We start from the raw sequence: 23,597 nt of genomic DNA on the forward strand, positions 1-23,597 counted from the left end.
CCTTTCTGGAATGCAGAACCTTTTTGCAGTTTGTTCTTCTGTGCCTGATGGCCAATTCACACAGTAGCGGTAGTGTGTTAGCCCCTGACACCGTGCTCCTGCGCCTGCTACTGGGTAAACCTCATTCTGGTTTAAACAGAAGCTGCATCAAGATAGCGCTGGTACCCCACTGTGGCATCAGGTTAGTTATCTTTTCTAAGACACCCTCCCTTATTTCTTCTGGGGTGTTCAATCAGTAATTACCATAAATCTCAACAAAAACAAGGATGAAATAAAAAGCCACTTTAAAACAAATAAAATCCAACAGAACAAAACAGAAATGTGATGAAAGCTTGGGGCGGGGCAAGCTCACCAGGAGAGTGCATGCCATAGGCAGGGTGCAAAAACCAAAAGACCCCTCTCTGCAATTGCCATCCAGTTAATCTTGGGTAGTGGGCAGAAGGTCCTCAGATGAAGGATAGAGGGCATAGTCATATTTGTGTGGAACAAGACCATGTTCCCATGGCATTTAGGGATTCATAGGTGGTAATCAGGACTTCAAATTGTACATGGCAATAGGCTGGCAGCTTGTGTAGATTTTTAACTACTGGTGGGATGTGATCACTATAGATGTTTACAGTCAGCAGCCTAGCAACTGAATTCTGAAGTTCCCAATAAATCTCCAAAGGCAGCCCCATGTGCAACATGTTTTAGTAGTCCAACTGAAAGTTTACCAGGGTACGGAAGCAAACTCTGAGCAGGGCATCTATATCAAAAGAAGTTGGTGCACCAGCCATAACTGATGAGTTTGACAAGGCCGAATAGTTATATTTTGAGAGCAGTGAAGATGGTTATTGTTCTGAAAGCACTTACAGCATATTTTACCATCGATATCTGAAATGTGAACTAGCCTTGCATCTAGGGGGGAAAGTTCCTAATTTCTTCTGGCAGCAAAGTGAGCATAACAGGGGGGATGAAACAGGAGTTCATTTAGGTCAGTTAAGAGTACATCTTGTCCAGATAAATTGTTTCCCTGACATACTGTACTTGTGTCATATTGAGCACTGTACAGAAAACAAAAATAGGCTGGATCCTTGCCATTTACAATTACAAAACTCATCTAAAGCTGTTGAGCTGCTTTTGATTTATTCCAGCCCAAATGTATAATTGGATCAATCTATTTAAAATTTCAGTGCACTGCATACATTAATCACATAACCACCTCAAGCTATGGGAGAGGCAGGATAATAATATTTAAAGTACATAAAACTTGGGCATATTTATCTTGCTTGTGTTAGCAATTAATGCTGCATAACTAGTATGTAGGAAGTTTGCTGTGGTACATTATTCTGCAAAATATGGTCGGCAACACAAAAAAGTCAGTGTTTTAATATCCTAATCCAATTGCCCTTCATTGCCATTGATTTCAACAGAACTTGCTTTCAGGGAAGTATAGTTAGGTCAGTGGTTCTGAAACTTATTTTTATGAGCCACAGTTTCAGAATAAAAATTTCCTCATGCCACACCATTTTTAATTGATAAAAAAATACACTGGAAAACAAAAGAAAACAACTCTTAGCAGTGCTTGATTTAGAACACAACTGCTTTATAATATGATCAGGGGACATCCAGAAAGTATAAAACAATGCAGCTAGCTACAGAAGAACATGAACAATTCCCAAAACATAATTATAAACGAGCCTCTTACACACATACCTTAAGTACGTATACAAAGGTATCACTTGATGCTCTCATTTCAAAAAATTATCTATCCATATTCCGCAAATAAAAATAATTATTTTGATACCGTACTATACTATACTGCACTGAAATGTTTCTTTGATTGTCCTTGAATCTTCCTGCTACATTTGCTAGCCTCTCCTGCCACACCCTTTGAGAACCACTAAGTTAGGGTATTAGCCTAACTGCCCTGTTCTCTGCATGTTTATTGGCACACAGTGGGACTTACGTAATTCAGCGAAGAAGCGAACTGCATATTGCATATTAACGCACACAACATTCCTCAGAACTTCTTCAAAAAAGAAATAAAAGCTGTTTCTGGAGCAGAAAGGTGGCCACTGAGGCTGGGGAAGGGCATATGGCTCTTCACTTGCCCATCATTTCCCTGCTCTACATCATTTCCCACATGCAGCTAGCCTACCTGGCCAGTGTGGGATGTTTTCATCATCACTCAGAGAGAATGAGTGAGCTCTTGACTGGTGGTAGAAGAAGAACAAAAGTCCATATATTTCCAGCTTCAAAATATGACTTTTTATTTTAACATTGCAAGACAAAACCTCAATTTTCTGGCAGACATCTCTAGATTTAGAGCATAAATCTGAGTGGTACTTCAGCATATCCTTTGTGTTAAATAGAGACTAGCAACATTTTTAATGGAAAATGTTCAGCACAATCCTTTGTGCAGGTTTACTTGGAAGTTACGGTAGTTTGACTATAGTAAGGTTTTCTCAGCGTCAGAGTTCTTTTGTCAAAAGACTAGTTGCTAATTCTCATCCAACTGGCCATGCAATTTTATTTGCAAATCTGGATTGTATAGTGATCTGCATGGTGGAATGTTGTGTGCTTTAAAATCTAAGGTTCGTGTGTTAGACATCATTAATGAGAAGTACCAAACATGCCTTTCTGCCGTGTTTGTGGGTGGCCGCTTTTTCTCAGCTGTTGGAAGAACAATATGTGAGAATATAAAGTAAATATTAGCTACGGAAGATAAATATCTTATTCCTAAGGAATACATTTGCTAAAACATCAAATGTTTATTTCAAATGGGTTTTTGTAGTTTGTTGACATTGTTTTAAACAAAAGAGAACCCTAATCTGCATCTTGCTTGTTTTAATATTTGTAGTTCATATATTTTATACACTATATATATTATAATCTTTAAACTATGGGTTGTATCCAACTAAGGTATGGATATTGAAATCAATTGACTTATTTGCATTGTTAGTTATTTCAGTGTGTCTGCTTTGAGTATGATTCATAATTGGCCAGGAGTGTTCAGATCTGGGTACTGGAATGTTTCTTAAAATACTTTTCAGGTGACATAAATTTTACTTTTTTCTGCACCTAGGATATGCAATAAAATATGTGTGCTGTAATCCTGGAGCCTGCTGTATATTAAATAATAACTTAAAGAAATGAAATACAAAAATGTATAGCAAAAACATTTTAAATCTAGGCTGAAACTTTTTTGATAAATTTTGTTGCATTGATTGATGGTTTAAAAAAATGGGAATGATAAATCAGCACTGCCAACAGAAAATGAAATAGGAAACCATATGTAAAAAATGTATGTCAAGATATACATAAGCTAATTGTATCCACTCAAAATCACAGGCAGAGAGGCTTCATTGCTCCAAGAAAGTGTCCGACAATACATGTTATCCCCAAATTATCGAAAATTTGGGATGAGTAAGGCTGCAATTGTATGCATGCTCACAAGAGTAAATCTCTTTTAAAATCGATGGGCCCGAGTGAACAAGTTCAGCATTGTCTTTCACATATCATTGAAGGCAATAGAACATGTTAGTTGCAACTAACTTAAATCCCAGTGCTTTAAATTAGTTGAATTTAACGGCATTGGGGTTTAGATGCAAGAAGCTTACTCAGTAGCCGTGGGAATGAAGCTTCAGACATGAAGCTCACTGAGTAAATGTAATTACTTACTTGCGTTACACCATGATGCTGTTAACAGCAATGGCGATCCTGTGGCCCATGGTTCGAATTAGGCCTGCCAGGCCTCCAAATTTGGCCTGTGAGGCTCTTTGGGGCAAGCCATGTGTTAGGTGTGGAGATCTGTTATCTTAGATCTTAGAACTTAGTCCTGCAGTGCTAAGATGAGAGATAAGCCCCTGCTCTTTGACAGTAAAAGGCAGCAGGCAAAGGCTTATCTCGTAATGCTGTGGTCCCATAGCCAAATAGGGTTTTATGAGGGCATAACAAGTTAATAGCTCATATACATTGTGACCAACATTCACTGAGTTCTATGAAGGGTGCCTTTGTACATGAGCCATTCCCAATGGATGCAATTATGATAAATTTGATACCTCATTATCATTTGCCAACATCCAGTGAGATAATTTAGGGTAGCCTGTGGATTTCTAACCTGGTGGCATGTCTCATCAGGAACAGGAAAACTGGTAGGCCTTGCTATACCATAGAGATGTGATGCTACCAGTAGACTCAAGGTAAAACCATCCCAGTGTTCTGGACTGGGGACAAAACAGAGTGAATACTATCTTGTGGTGGGCTTGCTGAAATGAATGTCCACCAGTTGAATTATCTCGGGTTTGTTTTTGTGCTTATCACATAGGAAATAATTTTAAATACTTTGATCAGCAGATTCCATGCCACATTAGAATAAGCATTTGAAGCAATGTATATGATATATATAATCATGGATCAGTTCCTAATTTGTTCAGGCTTTTTGTTATTTTCTATTTAAATCACTCGGCGGGGGGAGAGAAGAAGCCTTTTTAGGCCGTGCTTATAGTTTAGTGGTGAAAATATGCAAGATGAATTTCCAGCACTGCTAACAAACTAAAATCGTTTGATGTTTATTCATTTTCCTTGTTTCTTCTTATTTCTTTGGAAAGGTACATACCAGGGACAGTGGACAGGAGGGATGAGGCATGGCTATGGCATGCGGCAAAGTGTCCCCTATGGCATGGCAACTGTGATCCGTTCTCCCCTCCGGACATCTCTAGCGTCACTGCGTAGTGAGCAGAGCAATGGCACTATTCTACATGATATTACTTTGGACAGCCCTGCTGGAACAAGAGGAGGGTTTGTGTTGAATTTTCACAGTGATCTCGAAGGAATTGGTGGTAAGAAGAAAGGAGGCTTGTTCAGAAGAGGATCCCTTCTCGGTAGTATAAAACTTAGAAAATCCGAATCAAAATCGTCGATTTCTAGCAAACGCAGCTCTGTCAGGAGCGATGCTGCTATAAGTAGGATTAGCTCTAGTGATGCCAATTCTACCATTAGTTTTGGAGATGGGGATTGTGATTATTGCCCAGCGGAAGACCACGTTGATGCCACCACAACAGAAACGTACATGGGCGAATGGAAGAATGACAAGCGTAGCGGATTCGGTATTAGTGAGCGCTCAAATGGTATGAAATACGAAGGGGAGTGGCTAAATAATAAGAGGCATGGATATGGATGTACCATGTTTCCAGATGGCACCAAGGAAGAGGGAAAGTATAAAAACAATGTTTTGGTCCGTGGAATAAGGAAGCAGCTTATACCCATAAGAAACACAAAAACTAAAGAAAAGGTGGAGCGTGCCCTCGAGGGTGCCCAGCGGGCATCTGCCATGGCAAGAACTAAAGTGGAAATTGCAACCTCAAGGTAAGTCATTTCAAAGCATTTTATTCCTTGCTCCAGTGACACAAACCAGAAACATTTTGTTAGCTAATATTCATATTGGCCAAAATGGTGCAAGTGCAGGTTTCAATTACATTTTTTTTACAGTGGAATTGCATAGTGTGACCCTTGGAAGATAACTCGGTTCAATAGTTTTGAGGAGGCACTGGAATGAAACAGGCTTATTGGATTGAACTAGATTGCTGTGGCACTATAAGCATTTATTTTAGTGTGTCTTGAGTAGACAGATCCAGTTAGGAACCATATATGCATTCCCCATCCACTGATTCTCAAATATTCTTGGAAATGTTTCTAGCTACTGGCCCTGTGATCACCTATAAATGCAAAGTGTATCTCATCTTGATCAGATACCATAGGATCCTCTAAGGATTCTCCATATGGGCAAGGCCCATAACTTCTGAAGGAGACCCCATCATGACAAAAGTAGTGGGGAACTGGTTTGACATTTGGATTGGTTTGCTATGCTGTTTCAGGAAGTATGTGGGACGTAGGTATTTGCCATAGATGTGACCTGACAAAAGTATCTCTTGAAAGCCATATTGATTTGTTACATGAGGGCTCTATAAATGCAACATTGTACTGGTTTTTAATCTTTTATTTTGTAAGCAGCTGCTTTGGAAGCATTAATGCTGAATAGTGGGATACAAAATGAAAAAAAAATGTATTGGTGTACAAATTAATACAAAGCTTCCCGAGTATTTATTTCAATACAAATTGTTTTTGAGGGCCAATTTATGCTTCTCGCTAGTTGCAGCTGCCACCTGCTGGTTTTATTTATTTATTTCATTTTCCAATAGCTTTCCAATTCTTTTCTCTCTTTCAAATTCCCTTATGTAGGACAATATTTCCATGATTGTAGAACCTATTAATGGAAAATAAACATTTCAAACCATAATCCTACAAAGCTCTATCAGTACTCTCAATTGTAAATTAATTCTTTGGTTAGGAATGTGGAATTGATGAGTTCTAGAAAACCCGTTTTGCAAGAATGATAAGGATAGATTGCTGGAAAATGATACGGATTGCACTATCCAAAACATATATTAATAATATTATGTGAAATTATATGGTGGGGAATATTATGGAGTACTTGCCTTGCAGTCTTAGCAAGAAAATATTCTATAACTGAATTTGAAAGGATGTATTTGTATTGCACTATTTTAAAAAATGACCTTGTGCAATTGACCCCTGACATTTAGAGTAAATCATCCTGCTTGTAGGTAATAAATCTTAAGTGGTACATTCACTGTACATGCAGCAATGGGTTTGGGGTGTTTTTTTAAAGTAAGAGCTAGGCAGAAGGTTCATATTTGAATTATGTGATGAAAAGCAATTTTTAACAAATCTTAACAAGCAGGTGCATATAGAACTCTGGTTTAAAAGTCTGCACCTTGAAAGGAAATGTACACGATTATGCAATTTGCCCTCCAAGGAATGTTGGTACTTGATTCCCTAAAGAAGTAAGGAAGAACTTGGCAAGCATTATCAGCTAGCAAAGTGTTGCATCAATAGCTTAGTCTAAAATGTGTTCAAGGAACCATCTTATTAGACTTCAGATTAACAGCTCAAACCACCTTTTTAGTTTTCTCTTAGTAATGTATAATTTGAAAAATGGCCTGTTGTTCCATTGCCTTTGTAAAATTTGCATTTTTTAAAAGAGGAATTCAGTTTTTGTTGAAAGTTTTTAAACTTTTTGTCACCAAGGATTTGTGATGAAGGCAACATTTGCAAGTAACACTAATGTATGATTTATCAAGCTGCGCTGTGGATGAATTCAGTGCTGTCCCATGTAGCCTGAGCAGTCCCACTTCACTCCTCCCTTCGTGATAAATAAATCACAAAGAGGCTAGCTTGCGGTTGCATCAGAACCCGACGTGTGGTAACTATGATCACTAGCCAGCTTGAAGTCATGGTTTGTTGTAGACTTAGCAATCATGGGTTTTTTTAGGGCAAAGCAAACCACAGTCCTGGGTTTGGAAGTTACACTAAGCTACCCTCTGCAAGGTTTGTTTACCTGCTCATGGAAGGGAAGAGCAAAGTGTGGCTGCGCGCACAGTATGGCTTAATAAATCATGTTTTTACATCTTAGTTTTGTGTACAAATGCAACCATTATTAGTTTTATATGTCCTGAATCAGGTCATTGATTCATTTAGACCACTGCTGTCTGCTTTGACTCACATCCACACTCCTGGGTCTCAGTTAGTCTATGCTAGTCCTGCCACAAATGCATCTCTTTCAAGTGGATAGGTCAGGAGTTGGAACTGTGGACTTCTGTATGCAAAGCATGTGCTCTATCACTGAGTGATGGTTTCTTCTTCCCAAAGACATAAAAGGTCCCCCTATGGACTTACTTTTGAAAAGACTAGATATACAGAAGCAGTATTCAGTGGAGCAGCAATCCTTGAATGTATTCCATACCTCTGGTGTGAGACAGCTTCTTTAGTGCTAATAATGTGTTGACTTGAAACAGAATGATTAAAGATGACTATTGAAAAGTTGAACTGAGGGCCAAACTAGATGTTGCACTGTGTCTAGTTTTTGACAGGTGTCTGTGTGTGTGTTTTAAAAAGCTGTATGCTGAGAGTTTGGCCAAAGGAATGGCAGGGGTGCTGATTAACCCTTTCATACCTAGCTGTTGTTTTGCTTGAAATTGCTTGTGGAAGAAAAGATATGGAAGCTGCTTTTATATCTGTCACTTTTCTATTATGTCTGGAAAAGCAGCATGGGGAGAGTTTGTTTCTGACTGGGTAAAAGGGCAAGTGGGTGAAGGTGTTAGTAAGAGTAATAATCTTAGTAATAGGAAGATAAGAAGTAATCAATTGCTTCATTAAAAAAGTAATACTAGGGCACTTTTCCATAGCCTATGAATATGCATTAGTTCAGGGGTTACCAGTATGGCGCCCTTCAAATGCTCTGTGTAGGAACACTCCTCAGCCCTTGCCAGTGGTCAAGGATGATAAAAGGTTTGCAGGCCTTGCATTATGGCTTTGCAGATTTTGGAATGTAAACGTGTATACTTTCAGCTCTTGTCTCCTTCATTACGTATTTGCTGAGTATTACAGTGATACCAGCATATTACACAAGCTGGTAAAAATAACTTTACTGGGCATCTTGGCCCAGTAAAGTCCAAGTAAGTTTGAAACATGACTACAATATGAAATTAAATACTGGGGTTTAACAGGATTAAAAAAAAAAAAATCTTTCTCTGATTGGAGTATTGCATATGCAGGCAGGTGTAGAGTACAGACAGACAGAAGACATTCTGAACCCAATTCACTAGGGGTAATAGTGGAGGATGAAGGGTGCTTTATGCAATAATTATTTTTATTTCTGTAACTGTCATCGGCATGGATATTCTAGCCTTGCAATAACAGTTCTTGCTCACACAGAGACCAGGAGATGGAGTGACATTAATGACGGAGAAAGACCCCCAGTTCTTTGCAGTTGGGGATATGTGAGCTGTGTGTTCACAGTCTTGTGGCAGTGCAAAGATTCTTACTGCTCTGTTAGGTCTTGGTGCCAGCTCACATATTAAGCAGAAGTCCAAGATTGCCACAGAGTGAACACTCAACAGGAAGCTGCAGCCAGTCACAGGTCTCTGACAACTGCACTTATATAGCAAGTGTTTGCCTTGTTCACACAGAACATAATTAGGTAGAAACGTAAAAATATCTTAGGTGTACATCTATAAGATATAGTGTGCAGATTTGCCCCGTGAACATGACATGTGAAGTCATCAGTTTACAACCTACGTGGCAGTAGATTCTAGTCAGCTAGTATATAATATTTTTGCACAGAGAATACATAATATCTGTAACTTCGAGACCCTGCAGCAAGTTGATGTAGATCTTGCTACCATATAGCTAAGGGAGACCATAGCACCACCCACGTCCAAACCACTGAGCCTTGTGGGCTTGCCAATCAGAATGTCGGCGCTTCGGAATCTGCGCAACGGGGTGAGCTCCCATTGCTCAGTCAGGGCATCTGCCAACCTAGCAGTTTAAAAAAAAAGCATACCAGTTCAAGTAGATAAATAGGTGCCACTTCAGCGGGAAGGTAAACAGTGTTTCCGTGTGCTCTGGCACTCGTCACGGTGTCCTGTTGCACCAGTCACGCTGGCCACATGACCTGGAAAGCTGTCGGTGGACAAACGCTGGCTCCCTCAGTCTGAAACGAGATGAGCGCCGCACCCCATAGTCGTCTTTGACTGGACTTAACCCTCCAGGTGTCCTTTACCTTTACTTTTTACCTTATAGCTAAGGGACAATTAGTATATGTAAAAAGTGAACCAGGATGAAATATTTAGTGGTAAAAACAGGATATATTAAGGATCACCTGATTCCTTATATCCTGGTCTGATAACTTATTTTTGGGGGGAGGAGGGATCTTGGTTAGCGTTCCCCCATGGCTCAGATGCATGACTCATAACTGCAAGAAGCTGTCTGTTCAGTGTAGTGGGCGCAAGCTATAGAACTCTCTTCCAGCTGAGGGGAAACAGGCACCCTCTCTGCTGAACTTCAGGTGCATGATTAAGACTTTCTTATTCCAACAGGCATTTTAAGAAGGTGTTTAGTTTTATTATAAATTGTTATTAAGTTTTGTGACAATATGTAGCAAACACCATTATACAAGGATGTTTGCATCCTTGCTTCTCATGCCAAAAAGGGGTGGGGGGAGAGGGAGGAAAGGAAATGGCATATGAAGAAGGGAGAGAGACAGCAAAACAAAACTCTATAATACCGTGAATGAGTTAAAAGGAGGGGGGGAATCGTCATTTATTTTGCCATTCCAGAAATGTAAAAACAAAGCCCACCTCTCTTGATGATTAAGTATTGCATTTCTTTTATATTTTTATCATTAAAATAGTTTGCCAAGTTTTCCTTTAGCAATCAGTTAAGGTAGTGGGATCTTTGTTTGTCCCCTTTTTGTGCAATATGCTGTTTTGCTGTTGTTAGCAGTAGCAATCAGTTGTAAATCAGCATTAATGACTTAAGGATGAAGCATCAAAAGGAGAGTTGTTTTAGGGTTTCTTGGGAGATCATAGCCTGTACATATTCATGCAGTATTCAGTACTTCTGTCCAGAAAGGTATTTTTTAAACATCTTTTTTTGATTCTTAGATATCCTTAGAGCAGGATAAAAATACCCTAAATTATGGTTAGTATATTAGTATTCCTTAATTTATATATATATAATTTCTGCACGTTTTATGGCTCTTTAACATCTAAGATTTTAAATAAATGTGCACTTTTTATTTCAGAGGTAGTAAACCATGGACACTAGCTTTCATTAAAAAAATCCTCTGTGGTGGCACGTACCTGTAAGGCCGGAGAAAGAGAAAAATACCCCACCAGGCAGTGGAAGCAGAAAGTGCAGAGAAAACATATTGTCTGAACCCAGCACATTACACTTATTTGCATGTTGGATAGAGTTGCACTTTTGTGTTTTAATGTAACTGTAGTAGGTACAGTGGTACCTTGGGTTACATACGCTTCAGGTTACATACGCTTCAGGTTACAGACTCCGCTAACCCAGAAATAGTGCTTCAGGTTAAGAACTTTGCTTCAGGATAAGAACAGAAATTGTGCTCCGGCGGCGCGGCGGCAGCAGCAGGCTAAAGTGGTGCTTCAGGTTAAGAACAGTTTCAGGTTAAGAGCGGACCTCCGGAATGAATTAAGTACTTAACCCGAGGCACCACTGTATAAAGTAATGAGCAGAAATATGACTAGGCCACTTCTGCCTCCTTGCCTGCTAGAGCCTTCTCACTCAGTAAGTTGGTGCTAGTTTGCCCCAAACATAACTGACCCCTGGAGAGCAAGGCTCAGAGAGCTGGTGTTTTTCTCTTTGTGAAGGAGAGAAGATTGAAGAGCTGAACTAGTCTCCTGTTGAATACTACAATTAGGGGGATTATGAGATTTCAGCAGCTGAAACACTATTGGCTGAATTCATTATTGTTGAAATCCACCTAGGAGGGGAAGCTTGGAGCTACCCTTGGACCTTGCTTAGCAATTCCTTTTAGCTTGGAACTTGCAGAGCCACAGAAACCATCCTCTCTTGCCACCTGCTGAGGTCTCCTCTTGAGGCACACCCTACGTACCGTACTACTGCTCCCTCCCTGCTTATTTATGGAATGATCTCCCTTTGGTGATTAGGCAGGCATCAGTTGTTGAGTGCTTACAGCATGCTATTGGCTCAGGCATTCCCAGGCCATTAGAGCCAGTTTTAGCACCCCAATGTTAATATTTTACTAGCATGTTTTTATGGATGTGTTTGATGATTTGTTATATTGTTATATAACAATATTTCTTATATTGTTTTGGTTGTAAATTATGTTGGTATTGTCTGGAGTGAAGGGGGTATGGAAATAGTTTTGTAAGTAAATAAATGTAAGTTTGCCAACTTTTTTCATTTTTAGAAAAGAGGCCTTGGTCCTTCACTTTTGTACAGATCCTATATTAGGCAATTAATAACTAGTTCAGCCTTTGGCAACCTGGTGCCCTGCAGATGTTTTAGACTACAACACCCATCAGCCCCAGCGGGCACATGCTGATGCAAGTTGTAGTCCAAATTAGGAGGGCACCAGATTAGTGAAATCTGAACAAATGCATTTAGCACAGCCCTTAACCATGATGGTTGGCTCAAATGAAAAGAAAATGGGTTTGAATCAAGCCATATTTATTTTAAGCATCCCCCTACACAGCTTTTAATATAAAATTCCTAAGGCAACTAACATATTTTAAAACCAGTAACAATGGTTTAAAGCAATATAATGCTTGAGACATTTAAAACCCCTTAAAGGCCAAACAAAATCCCTGAGGAAACAAATAGTTTTTTTTACTGAATACTGAAAGTCATCAGGCATGGTGTCAACGACAGGAGCCAGGATGAGGTCAGTAATAACTCACATGTTGTCAGTTGTTAACTCTTTAGTAAAAAAAACAAACAGCTCAGGAGGCCAGGTCTAGTGAGCACAGCAACTCTGCCCGGTAGCTCTTGCTTCCCAGCGCTCTTTAAGACTCCACCCCTGGTTCCTTCCCAAGCAATCTGAGACTCCTCCATCTTGCTTGTCTTTGCTCCACCCTCTTCATACCTCTTTGGGTTCTAGTAGACCGGGGGGGAGGGGAGCTGGTCACCGCAGGAGCTGGTCACCGCAGGAGACAGCCTGACTTCTTCACCAGCCTGACTCTTCTCTGCCTCTTGGGCCCCCTCCTCTCCAGCCTCCTCTTCTGTCTCTGATTCTTGACTGCTTTCTGCCACAGAGTCTTCCTGCTCAATAAACCCCGTTACCTTTTCAGCTTCCAACAGCTCCTCCCAGTCTGCTCCCTCTGACCACTCATTGTCATCCCACCACCAATCCCCTGGCTCTGAGGCTTCTTCCATTTGGGGTTCTCCAACTAGTACCTGCCAGCACCACTCTAGCCAGTCCATGACACATGGAGCCAAGTAATCAGATAGGGTGGGAGCACCCTAGCACAGCAGGTGCATATTGAAGCAAGACATCTGTCAAATGTACATGTCTTAGACCAGGTGTGTCTAAATTGTGAGCTTCCAAATGAATCCCCTTATCCCCTAAAATTGGCAATTCTGACTGGGGTTGTTGGGGGTGGGAGTCCAACAAAATCTGAAAGGCTTCTGCCTCTCCACTATTGCCCATTTGTGGTTCTCATAATTAAAACAAATGGGTTGTATTCAATGTGGTGTTAAGTAGATCATTGCATCAGCGCAAGGATTTCTTCTTGCACAATTGAAACATCTCCCTATCTCCTCCCACGTATGTCCCTTAAATCTGTTCTGGGGGTTCCTTCAACCCTCCAAAATAGATTTGGGGGCGGTACAGGAATTTATGTTGTGCTAGTGGTAATCCTTGTATTAGTGCAACCTTTTACTTTCTTCTTGAAAGCAAGCTGTTAGTCAGAACAGACAAAATGTCCTCATTTCTACATGTTTCAGTTAATTACGTTAGCAGTTGCAGTTAACATATGAGCCCAAATTGGTTCCAATGCTCGGAATGTCAGCTGCAAAGCAGAATCAAAGTTATGGACCTGAACCCCGATTTTCTGGTCAACTCCATTACCAGCCAACTATACTTCAGTCTTGTGTGGAGTGAGCTTCAGTTTGTTGGCCCTCTTTCAGAACTTTACTGACTTAGACACCTGTTCAGAACATCTTCCTCACTTGAATTTGATGTAAATGAGAAATAGAGCTAAATATCATCAGCATACTGATGGAACTTCAAATCCCCAAACGACCTCTCCCAATGGTTTTATGTAGCTGTTAAACAGCAGGAGAGCCAAAGTGGAAACCTGCTGAACCTCGCAGCATTAATGCCATCAGGCAGAGCAGCTGTCATGCAGCACCATCATCTGGAAACTATCATTCAGGTAGGAGTGGAGCCATTGAAATGAAGTGCCTGCAATTATTTGGCCCTCCATTCTCAAATGTGGTGTGCTAAAATTGCAGACATATCAAAAACTGTATTTTCAGTTGCCTTGGGCAATAGCATTGACGCTGATTGTTTGAAGGAGGTTTGTAAAAAGGACTGGGCAATTTAACTGCTGATCTACCTGCATTTTGGCACACCTGATTTCTAAGCCACTTGCAGATTATATCAAACTGTAGTCATAGTAGCAGACTTACCTCTACTTCCTAGCTACCATGTAACTATATTGCAGGTTTTGGCAACAGTGCACCCAAGTCTTAAGAAAATCATCCATTCCCTCAATTTCAGGATAGTTTGTTAATTTTGAAGAGCTAGCAAGATTTAAAATGGTGTTGCTTGATAATAAATTTCTGTTTGTGAGCTTAGATTTGTAACAAGCATTCTACTTGAGATTCAGTCACCAATAAACATTAGCAACCAACCCTGCCAACCGTGTGGAATTATGTGCAGGGCAGACAACTTTCCACTCTGGATTAAGCTGACGCTACGAGTCTCACTTTACGCAAGAACTAAACTGGGCACTTGTAAGACTAGTGCCTAGCAAATCTTTAAAATGCTTTACTTATTATAGATGCAATATGAATTTTGTGTTTAGGAATAGGATTCAGCTGATGCCGATGGTATTAATATAAGTTCGCTTGCTTTTGTACCGAGCTGATAGAACCTTTGAGCACAATGCTTATAAGATATGAAAATGCCAAAGTTTACCCACTTTGATTGGTGGGACTGACAGCAAATGCTTTATTTTATTGATTTGTTGTAACTTACTTTTAGATGTCATATGCCCTAAAAGCTGGGCTAGAATTCCTTTAACTGTTGCTTGTTTATTTTAATACAGACATATTGAATGAGTCAGAAAACTGTTTGACAACCAGTGCTATTGATGTAGCTGCATTTTGTACCAACTGCAATTTCTAATCGGCCTTTAAAGGCAGCCCTAGGTAGATAGCATTGCAATAGCTGAATCTGCTATAACAAGTACATGAGTAGCTCAGACCAGGTAGGGTCATATACTTAACCAGTGTAAACTCATTTGATTGAGCTGCATGCTGTATGATTGAACTGAATTTGTGGTTCTATTGATTGCTGCCTGTTTGCCAGTAAGATCCAGTGGAAAAATGGTAGAATTTCATTCCAGTCCTAGAACAGTTACAGTCGAACTGGCTGACCTTGGGTAGAATTAGTTCCCTTTTCTTCAACAGGAATAACAGTGGCATGCTTAATGGAGAATAATACATTGGTACCATAAGCCTAAGCAATAGAGTTTCTGAATAAAACAGAAACGTGATGTAAAGTGCAAGCACCTTTTGTTTTATTTTTAGTCTGACTTTTCAGTCACATCTCAGTTCATAGAGTTTACAGAATCAGGTCATTGACTTTGTACTGCCCTGGTTCCTTTAATGTAAGTGAAAACGGCTGATTAATCTCATCTCCAAAATTGTATATAAAGATATTGAAAACAGAAGGTACTGTTGATAACATGGTGGGGGGGGGAGGGAATGGTAAGCTCACACTTTTGACTGAGAGAGCTTAGCTATTTGGATATTTACTGCTATTTATTCCTTCCACCTCTTCCATTTGCCATCCAGAACTAAACCACTGTGTTACAGGACTGTGAGAGACTGCTGTGCCCTCAAGTATATTTGTGCAGTTCCCATTGATTTCTGTGGAAGTTGGTCATGCATATGTCAGGACAAAATTAGATTGATTTGAGCTGCAACAGCAGAACAAACAAAAACAGAAAACATGTTCACATTATAGAAGTCTAGGAATTTGCTGGTTGAAGTGCACATTTTCATAAATAAAACTGACTGCTTGCTAGATATTTTGTAGCTGTGCAACTCAGGCCCACATTCCTCTTCCTTCTTTTGTAAGTTTTTATTTTAAATTCCAACCCCCATTTTAAGCTTTGACAAACTGTCTATTTCATTCAGAATCCTGTTAAAGTCAAAGGGATATGAGTGAGTACAATGCTCAGCGCATTGATCAGTCTCTTTGGCTGGTTTGAATTCTTTCTCATTAAGGGGGTCAAAATTGTTAAGCAAAGGGATATGTCTGTTTTAAATTTGGTGTTCAAGGTGACATTTTCACTATTTGAATATTGGCTGTCCAGAGGTCACTAGGCTTTATTGTTCCACCACATTTATATGGGGTGTTTTCTGGGGACTACAGTATTGTTTAGGTTATGATATGAATGTCGTTATATTCAGAGATGAGTAGAATCTATGATCTCCTGGAAACTAGGGCACCACTGGAGTAGAAAGGAGCTGCATCACCAGAGTAATAAAGAGCTGATCATTAACTTTTTTATTTTTGGGGGGGGGACCAACTTCATTACCCAAAGAGCACAACAAGTACATCTACATAACAAAGGAAATGCACAGCATAGGAAAGACATGCTATTCATATAATGTGGATTTTGTAATCAAAGTGTCATGCTAACATGTATAACATGCTACCAAAGCTTCCATCACATCACCTACTTCAGGGATAGGAAGCCTGCGATCCTCTAGCTGTTGTTGGACTAAAACTCCTATTATCCCTGACTAGCTGGTTAATCTGCTTGAAGCTGATGAGAACCAAACAACATCTAAAGGGCCACAAGTCCCCTCTCCCTGTCCCACTGGGTCATAATTAAAAATACCCCAACCACTTTTAAAAAGTTCACTGGACAATATTGTAAGAATGTTAGCAGAGGAAATTTTCTTCTTCACCACTCATTGCTGCAGCACAGACTCTGTAATGAGCTCTTATTTGTGCAGACACTCCACAAGACTTTCGTCACTTCCACTCTAGCAGTCTGTCAACTTCCTGTATTTTCCTCAGCTCAGATGTGTATCAAGGAGCCAGATGGACTATTCTTAGTGGAAAAGGATGCTTAGGAATGATCATGTCAACTATGAGGGTCATCCTTGCAATTCACATAGTGACTAGGGATCTGACAGGCGCTTAATAAGCCTTACCAACAAAAAATCTCTTCAATGTATTCCAGCCCTGCAGAGTAGAATAGTTACTATAGACCCAAACTTGAACAAGAAGTGATCCAACCATGACATTTTAAAAAAACAAAACCATCATCTTCTTGCCTGGTAGGGGAAAAAAACACAGATCAAGAATATGTCATGACAGCTATGAAGTCTTGAGTCATCCTGGAAGTGGTGGTCTTGATTATGGATGGTGAGTTTCTCCATAATAGTCATATTGGAAGTTTTCAACACCAATCCAGAGAGCACCTCCATCAGCTTAGCCAGAGAAACTGGTGGACAGTGATGTGAGACATAGTTCAACAGAATCAATACTTGTTGTAATAATCTTTTGTAAACCTTTTTGAGTGATCTACCTTAAATAAATAAATGAAATCCCTAATCTGTTTTGTGCACTGATCAAAAGATACACTCCTGCTCTCCATATGGTAGATGGTACTTGCCACTTGCCACTAACTACATTTTCGAACTTAAGAAATGGGTGATAAATTTAACTAAGAAAGCAAGTGACTGTTACAGCAATTTGCAGTACTTAATATGTAAATAATGTACATAAAAACATAGGAGCACAATTTTCTTTTTCTTGTTGCATAAATGGTCTTGAAGGCTGCTTATTAAAGACCCAGTGTCTTTAATTGGCTTCCCATGAGATAAACAAACAAACTTGGAACTTTGACTATATTTACATAGTTGCAAAGTTCCAAGTTTGTTTGTTTATCTCAGGGGTCAGCAAACTTTTTCAGCAGGGGGCCGGTCCACTGTCCCTCAGACCTTGTGGGGGGCTGGACTATATATTTTTTTTGGGGGAGGGAAATGAACAGATTCCTATGCCCCACAAATATCTCAGAGATGCATTTTAAATAAAAGTACACATTCTACTCATGTAAAAACATGCTGATTCCCGGACCGTCCACGGGCCAGATTTAGAAGGTGATTGGGCCGGATCCAGCCCCCAGGCCTTAGTTTGCCTACCCATGGTTTATCTTATAGGAAGCCAATTTGCCTCATAAGTACCACAAATGATGATGTTGTTGAAGTTGTTGTTCACAGCTGAAAATATGAAAATAGCCAGTGAAACAGCTACAGAAGGCAAACACATTTATTATGCAAACTCATCCTTAACAATTGGCACCTCCATCCTGCCGATTTACACAGCGCTTTTGAGACATGGGCCAGTAATAGTCAATGTAGTTATGGAAGCATCATGTATAAAATAACATATTACCATAATTACACTGTGCAATCAGAATATGTGTGTGCATTGTTATTATTATTACTGATTTCCGCTTTTGCTATGCTGATAGCTGCATTGATTCAATGGGATTAGACAGCACTCCAGTGTGGATGAAATACAAACAGCAATGGGTTGTTACTTGTTTGACAGATGCATTAAGAGCACCATCGTGCTTTATCACAAAAAAGATCATGTTAGAAAAAGTGAACTCTGGATTAGCATATAGCAGAATCAAAGCAATTAGCTATTTAATGGGATACTGATAATTCTAGAAATAGCAGCCTAAAATTCCAAGTAAGGAGTGTTTAATTCCCATGCTAATTAAAATAAAAGATGAACACATGTGGTCATACAAAAGAACACTGGTTGATCTCCAGTGTTAGCCATATTGAAAGTAAATCCACTAAACACAACATATTTGCTAATCTGAGAATGTTTTAGCTGAATATCATTCAAAACCTATCAAACTTCCTGCTAATTAAAGCCATTCTCACACAGAAACATTGTTTAACTATTGTGCAATGAGATATACCGGTACGTTTATCCCCTTCCAATCCCCTCTTTGGTAAAGTTTCTGTGGCTGCAGTGAGCACATGTATGACAAACAAAGCAAGGTGTGTGTGTTTGAAAAGTGAAGACAGCAAAGCTCTCAGGCTTCTGTGAACATACATTTGCACCAATGACAACCTTAGAAACTCCCTTAATAAATACAGCTGGACTCTTATTTTGATGCAGAAAGGTAGCCGTGTTTATTTTCTTATTTTGATGGTGAGTTTAATTTTCCTTCTGGTTCCTGCACAAACTGCAAATAAGGTTAATTATTACATGACTGCAAGAAAAGACTTTGCAAAACTCTGCAAAAGAATTAACTAGATATTTGTATATACTAGGTATTTATAGTTAACATTTTATTTTTTGAAAGCAATGATAAACATCCCTCTATTTCATCTGTTTCTCACCCCAACCCCCAGTAAAGAAATTTCCCAACTACTGTAAACTCTCAATAAACTTTCAATATATTGAAGTAAGCCAATTATAGGGAGGGAAATGGAGGGGAAAGAGAGTGGGGAAGGAAGGCATGGTGATGGGAAAGGCCTGAGTGACAAAGTATGAACCAACCCAGACCCTACACTCATCGTCTGCGTCCGCCCTTATTGTGCCTCCTCCACAAGAGGTCCGGAGGGTGACAACATGAGAGCAGGCCTTTTCTACAGTGGCTCCCCACTTGTGGAATGCTTTCCCCAAGGAGCCTTGCCTGGCGCCTTCATGACATATCTTTAGGCACCAGGCAGAAACACCCCTCTTCTCCCAGGCCTTTGGCTAATTAAACAATCATAGATGCCTTTTGAACTGGAGGCGGGGTATTGTATTGTTTGTCACTGGTATGCATTTTTGTGCTTTTATATTGCAAACCACCCTGTGATCCTCGGATGAAGGGCTATATAGAAATTTTAATAAGTAGTAATAAAAATATATGAGACAGATAAAAGCAGTCCATTTCATAGTTACATGAAATGGAAAAAAATCAATTTCCACCTTGTGGGGAACCTTTTTTATCCTATGAGTTGCGTTCACATATGGGAAGCCTTCTGAAGACTGCAAGCCACTGGTGGCAAGAGGCAAAAGCGGGTAGAGCAATGGATGTGACTCTTACCTTGGTACAATAAATAGGCCATGGAAAAGCCAGAGGTTTCTCTGCACACAACCACATACCAGCCAAGCGACCAAGAAGCATTATTGTAGTTCAAGAACACGTTTCAGCCAGCAAAAGCATTCAAGGGCAGCACAGAGCGGGGCTGTTTAAGGGTGTGGCCTGGGGAGAGCTCTAAAGGCCAGAGGGATGCATTTGGCCCCCAGACCTCAGGTTTCCCATCCCAAAGGAGTAGCCAATGTGGCATCCTCCAGGTATTGCTGTATGGAACTCCCCTCACCCCTGGCCATTGGTCTTGCTGGCTATGGCAGATGAGATTTGGAGTGCAACAGCATCTGGATGACACCACCCTGGCTATCTGTGATGCAGATGTTCAGGAATAAATGGTGTATTTGTTCTGTAATCTCCACCACCTGTGTCCAGAGGCGCTTCTACCCCCCCCCCCTTTTTAACTGACATAACCAATACAGTGGTGCCTCGGGTTACATATGCTTCAGGTTACAGACTCCACTAACCCATAAATAGTACCTCGGGTTAAGAACTTTGCTTCAGGATGAGAACAGAAATCGTGCTCCGGCGGCATGACGGCAGCAGGAGGCCCCATTAGCTAAAGTGGTGCTTCAGGTTAAGAACAGTTTCAGGTTAAGAATGGACATCCGGAACGAATTAAGTACTTAACCCAAGGTACCACTGTACATCTTCAGTCCATTGGTATGCCATTGGAAGGGTTTCTGTCTTCTGGTGCTGAAATATCAAATGCTTAGCTACAAGCTAAGGAGTTCATACGCCTCCCACAAATGGAACAGCTTATGTGTACATTACTGCTCTCTGGTGGGTCAGCAGAGAAGTCTGTCTAAATAAGGAAATGAATGAAATTCACTTATCAGCATTCAGCAGGAATATAGCCCACTGGCAACTGATACAGTAACCCATCTGGATGTGAGGGCGACCTGGCTGCGACATCTGTCACCCCATCGATCGCCAGGGTTGATTCGGCTGATCCGGCTGGCTAGGCTCCATGTGCATCCCTCCCAAAGCTGCGCGCTTGGTGGAAGAGGACGACCATCCCAGATAGGAGAGTACTGTTCTTCAGTCAAGGGTATACAATTGCTGCACTCCCCTGCTAGAACCTCCAAACACGTAACCCATCTTTCTGCTGTTATCACCAGCTGACATACTTATGCCTCATGTACATTTATCATCTAACTGTGTTTCTGGGTTGGGTGTAAAACATTTATATTCTACATTCTAACTTCTAACTAAATGTTAGTATTCCTGCCCTGCAGGGGCTGTACTAGATGGCGTTTGGGGTCCCTTCCATCCCTACAATTGTATGGTTCTGTCTCAGGTTTACCTTATATATTTATCCTGAAAATCTGGCAGAACTGGATTGTTACATATCTCAACTGTATGGCTGCCAGTACCAGCTAAATCAGAATACACTCTGTTCTAATATCCATAGTGCGCACTGCTATAACACAAAGCAAGTCAGTGATGGCAGTAATCTGATGCCCTTACTTCATTCCCAGGAATCTTGTTGTCTAGCCAGCAGCTTCCAATGAAATCAGTGACAGAGCTTCTGTAAGGCCTCCTTTGTTCTGTTAACATTAAGAATGTTTTTGTTTCAGATTGCTGTTTAGTGTCAGAGTTCGTTCCACTACCCCATCTGATTTGTGTGAATGTTCTATTTAATGCAAGAGTTAGGCCAGAGTAACTTCTTTCTCCTCCTATTCCCCAAGGTGGTCAGTTCCAATGCTTAATAATTTGTTTATATTTTAAATTGTAATAGGGTGGTTTTTAGTCATAAGGTTCTCAAGGTAGCTCACTGATTATGCCAAATTCCATTGTGTTGCTTCTGGTGTTTGTTTTGTTTTTCTTCTATGCTGTCTCTCTCCTTGACATATAATCAGGAGCCTAAAGGTTATCATACATGCTGTGGAGTGCTGATGATTTGAAACTTGCTGCTATGTTTAAGACACAGGCATATATGTGTATAATATATAGCATTTCCATTTATTTATTTATTTATTTATGCTTGGTTCTTAATTTTTGTTCTATTTTTATTATTGTTAGCTATCCTGGAGATCTTTTCTACAGAAAAGAATAGTACAAAAAATGCACAAATAAAATACACCCACAATATTCATGTGTACAATACACTTCACTGTGTTTCACCATCACAACAATCTAGGACTGGTCATTCTTTTCCCTATTTCTCTAAAGCCAAAACAGTGACTAAGACAGGACCATGAGATTAATGCACTCATGTGTGGGTTGAAATTAATTGTGACCTAAACATACAAATGTCTAGCTATGCTTCATAATTTCTTGGATGATGAAACCTTGGAATAAAATTATTGTTGATAGTATTTTGATTGCTTACCTACCTTTTACCATTAGGTCCCAGGGTGGGTTACAACAATTAAAAAATGCAAAATGGCAGAGCTAGTAAAGAAACTGGCAGGTGTGATTTCAGCTATTCTGGGCTCAGCCACTTTTGCCATGCATTTTCTAGGCACAGATCTGTGCTTTCCTAGTCTGCGTCCAAAAATTAATTGGTTGGTTGGTTGGTTGGTTGGTTTGCCCCAGCACTTTCACCACAAAACATGTTCTTTAACAGTGAATCAGAACAAACAAAAAATTGTATTTTCTGCAGACTGCCATTTGCTTTGATTCACAGGGTTTTGTGGGGAAAGCACTGGAGCAAAAAAAAAAACTTAAAAGTCCTCTGCACATACCAGGAAAGCATGGATCTGTGCCTAGAAAGGGTGAGGCAAAAGGTAAGTGTGAATGAGCCCAAGATCTAACATTTGTGAAAATTCTTGGAGAATAGGTGAAGTGCCACAAGACTGGAGGGAAGCAAATGTTTTCCCCATCTTCAGAAGGCTGCAGGTAAGAGAATCAAGGCAACTGCTGATCACTCAATCTAGAACACACTGTTAAGCAGTCAGTAGTATACCTTTTTATTGTTAGTTTTGCAGGGTGAAGTTGCTGGGATTACAAATAAAAGGCACTTAGCGTTTTGATAAAGTTAATTAGCCTGGTCAAGCAGATGTATTATACATGATTTTAGCAAGGCTTTTGACAAGGTCATCCCTGATATTCTTGTTGGCAAGCTGGCAGAATGTGAGGAATTATTATTTTTTGGGGACTATACCCAAAGAATGCTAATGAATGGCTCTTTTTTAAGCTGGGCTTCACATGATGTCAAGTGATTAAGTTCAAGCCACAGCATTTGCAGCTTGAAGAATTAGAAATACTTCCGGGTCTTCCTTAGTGACTGCAGCTTGAACTTTCCCATGCTTGACGTTGTTTGATATCAGGTATGAGAAAGATGGGTTTGGGTCTCACAAAACTGCCTGGTGGGTCAAACACCTAGGGCTGACACCTAATCAGCACCACAAGTTAAAGGTTCTCTACAACTGCTTTAGCATCTGCTCTTGAGGTCAGCTTGCAACACAGAGCTATCTATAGGATTGTTACCTTAAGTTATTATAATATGGCAGCAGAACATCTATTTGATGTTCCCACCATCCCTGACCATGACTGGGGCTGATGGGAGTTGAAGTCCAACAACATCTAGAGGGCCACAGGATCCCCATACCTGCTAAATGCACACATTCTTGTGAGTAATGCTGTGGTCATGGTGTTTCTAGCTGCATTTATACATCATGATCAGCCATGGTTTACCATGACAGGAACAAGCCTCTGCAAGCAATGGATCTGCATTCTCCTTGCTCTCATGCTTGTCCAGTGCAGCCATGAGGAGTTCACTTCCATTTTTATTTATGCAGACCTTATTGATACAGCTTGGACAAACTGTTTAATCTTAGCTATGATTTGTTTGAAACAAGCCAGCTTCAAACCATGGGTTATGAAACTAGCTTCTTTAAGTTTAACTAT

The 23,597-nt window shown here is 40.2% G+C and overlaps 1 protein-coding gene across 4 annotated transcripts in view; it reads left to right on the forward strand.

Annotated features, from left to right (window-relative positions):
• Positions 1-23,597, forward strand: part of JPH1 (junctophilin 1) — a 62,690-nt gene that overhangs the window by 1,872 nt on the left and 37,221 nt on the right. For all 4 annotated transcript variants that reach the window (XM_053395833.1, XM_053395832.1, XM_053395831.1 and 1 more), the window contains exon 2: positions 4,593-5,349. In XM_053395833.1, coding sequence (XP_053251808.1) covers positions 4,593-5,349 — 757 coding nt within the window. The remainder of the gene's footprint in view (positions 1-4,592; positions 5,350-23,597) is intronic.

Source organism: Podarcis raffonei, chromosome 7 (assembly GCF_027172205.1).
Source record: "Podarcis raffonei isolate rPodRaf1 chromosome 7, rPodRaf1.pri, whole genome shotgun sequence".
Lineage (NCBI taxonomy): Eukaryota > Metazoa > Chordata > Lepidosauria > Squamata > Lacertidae > Podarcis > Podarcis raffonei.